At 74.3% G+C, this 2,334-nt stretch overlaps 1 protein-coding gene across 1 annotated transcript in view; it reads right to left on the reverse strand.

Annotated features, from left to right (window-relative positions):
* The window catches only part of METRNL (meteorin, glial cell differentiation regulator-like), a 2,332-nt gene extending 2,054 nt beyond the window's left edge, over positions 1 to 278 (reverse strand). The window contains exon 1 of the mRNA XM_004695507.2: positions 144 to 278. Coding sequence (XP_004695564.1) covers positions 144 to 229 — 86 coding nt within the window. The 5' untranslated portion in view covers positions 230 to 278. The remainder of the gene's footprint in view (positions 1 to 143) is intronic.
* Positions 279 to 2,334: the final 2,056 nt, after the last annotated feature.

Consider the following 2,334-nt stretch of genomic DNA (forward strand, 5'->3'; position numbering starts at 1 on the left):
GGCAGTGGCAGGGCGCCTGCTGGGCAGGCTCTGAGCGGCCAGTGGTGTCCCTGCGCCCCAGCCCCGGGGCCTGTGCAGCCTCCCCGCTGCTGTGCTCTAGACCGCGACCCCCTCCAGGACGCAGACTGGCCCCAGATACTGACCCCAGGTCGGGCAGCCCCACGTGAGGGGCAGCTGATGAGCCTGAGGTCCCAGGCGACGTCCAGCACGGGGACAGCAGGGCCAACATTCCGGCCCTGGGGTGGCGTCTCCTCTGCGCGGCGCCTCGAGGGTGGTGAGGGCCTTCGGGCAGCACAGCGGCCTTCTCGGAGGGGGCGCTGCCCGGCGCGGGGCTCCCCAGCCCGCGCGCCGGGGGGTGTCAGGCGCTCCCAGGGCTGCCCCGCGGGGCAGAGCTGCTCGGCCACCCTGGGCCCAGGAGCCTGACCGGGCTTGGGGTGCGATCAGCACGCTGGACGGGCTGGAGCCTGGGGCCCAGAGTGGTCGGTGAGGGCCTGCGGGGGGTGGGGGTGACAGAGCCGGGTCTCTGGGGCGCAGCAAGGGTGTGGGCTCACCAGGAGGCCCCGCTGGCCCTGGACCCAGCCCAGCCCCAGGTCGGAGCCCGGGGCTGGAGGCTAGGGCCTTCCTGCCCGAGGGCTCGCTTCACTCCTGCCGAGGCCGGGGTGGGGGCACACCAGAGGCCGTGCACCCCTCACTAAGCCGCCTCGCCAGCAGCCACACCCCCTGGCAGGACTGAGGGGCTCCCTGGGGACCCGAGTGTGGCACCGCGGCCCCCACTGCCGCTAGCCGTAGCACGGCCCCCATGGCCCAGGCGGACCCAGAGAATCCAGCGGCCACGGCCCTCTGGCCTCCGCGAGAGGCCAGAGCCGCTGGAGGAGGCAGGCGCCCAGCCGTCAGCAGCCTGTTCCCGACCATCCCAAGAACCCGGGAGGCCTGAGGCGAGGCCCTGCGCTGACCGTGCTGACCAGCCTTCACAGAAGGGGGGTCCGGCGCTGCCCTGCAGGCAGGCACACCTGGGAGCCGCAGGGGCGGGGCAGGCTGTGGCCTCAGGGGCTGGAGGCCGCCGCCCCGCCCTGAGTCACAGGAGGAAGTGACAGCCGCGTGTGTGCCCCAGGCAGGAAGCCCTTGGATCTGGGGGCACAGGCCAGTGGCCAGGCCCGTCCCCCCTGGCGGGAGCCAGCAGGTGCACTGGGCCCGCCCCTCCCCGCCCCGCCCCGCCCCGCGGGAAGTCCACGGCCTTGATGGCCCCCGCCTGATAACGCCGGTCCCACACCTCCTACTTTGCTGCTTGGAAACACCGGGAACATCTCGGCACATCAAACGGGCGCCGAGCGACTCCCAGCCCCTCCGCACGCCCCGGCAGGGGCCGCCGCCCCAGGGAAGTCTCCCTCTGCGGTTCCAGGAGCAGGCTGGGGGGGCGGGGCGGAGGGGCCACGCGGACAGTGTCCTGTGCGGCTCCCACCCCGGCCTCTCCAGCCCCTGCAGCCGGGCCTGCCGTCGGGCCGGGGGAAGACCAGGGAGTCCGGGACCCAGGACCTGCCGGCAGCCCTGAGGGTGCGCGGCCGGGCTGCTCCGGCAGAGGCAGGAGGGAGGCGAGTCCCGCGGCCAACACCGCACGGCCGGGCCCAGCCCTAAGCCTCAGTCCAGCTCCTCTGGAAACGCAGGCTCACAGGCCAGGACCGGCTTCTGCGGGTAAGCCGCAGAGGCAGGGCACCCCAAGGCCAGTTGGGGGTGATGACTCGTCCAGCAGAGGCTGTGCAGCGGGCAGTTAGTTACCAGCGCGGGGAAAGGGCAGGCCAGGGGGTGTCAGCCGGGGCTCTCGGCCAGCTCTGCTCTGGGCCGGCCCTGCCCAGGGCTCCAGTCTCAGTTCCTCTGCCCTGCTCTGGAGGGGCAGGCGGGGCGCCCCTCCCCCAGCTCAGGCCCAGGCACCGGCTCTGGGAGGGTGGGAAGGGGGAGAAGGGGGCGGGGCTGGGGCTGAGAGCCGCGCTGGAGCCCGGCGGGCACTGCCCGCTGCAGAACCCCCCCAGGCCAGCACCTCCGGTGAGGGGCCCACGCGCCCTGCGTGACATGGGCGCGGCTGAGGGCCCTGCTCGGCCCCTGACAGCGGCCCCACGCGGCCCCACCCACAGGCCCAGTCTCCCAGCTTCTGGGCGCACCCGCAAACCCCGAATCAGCGACCGCAAAGCCAGCGGTGGCGGCGCGTGGCAGGCGGGAGGCCGGTTCCCTCCCAGGCGCGCTGGGCCTCCCGCACCTGCAGCGAGCTGAGCTCCGCCGCAGTCACTCACTTCAAGAAAGTCCGGGCGGCGGGAGGCGGGCGGGGGTCGCGAGCCCAGCGGC

Source organism: Condylura cristata, unplaced genomic scaffold, assembly GCF_000260355.1.
Source record: "Condylura cristata isolate star-nosed mole 26May11 unplaced genomic scaffold, ConCri1.0 scaffold00068, whole genome shotgun sequence".
In the NCBI taxonomy this organism is placed as follows: Eukaryota; Metazoa; Chordata; class Mammalia; order Eulipotyphla; family Talpidae; genus Condylura; species Condylura cristata.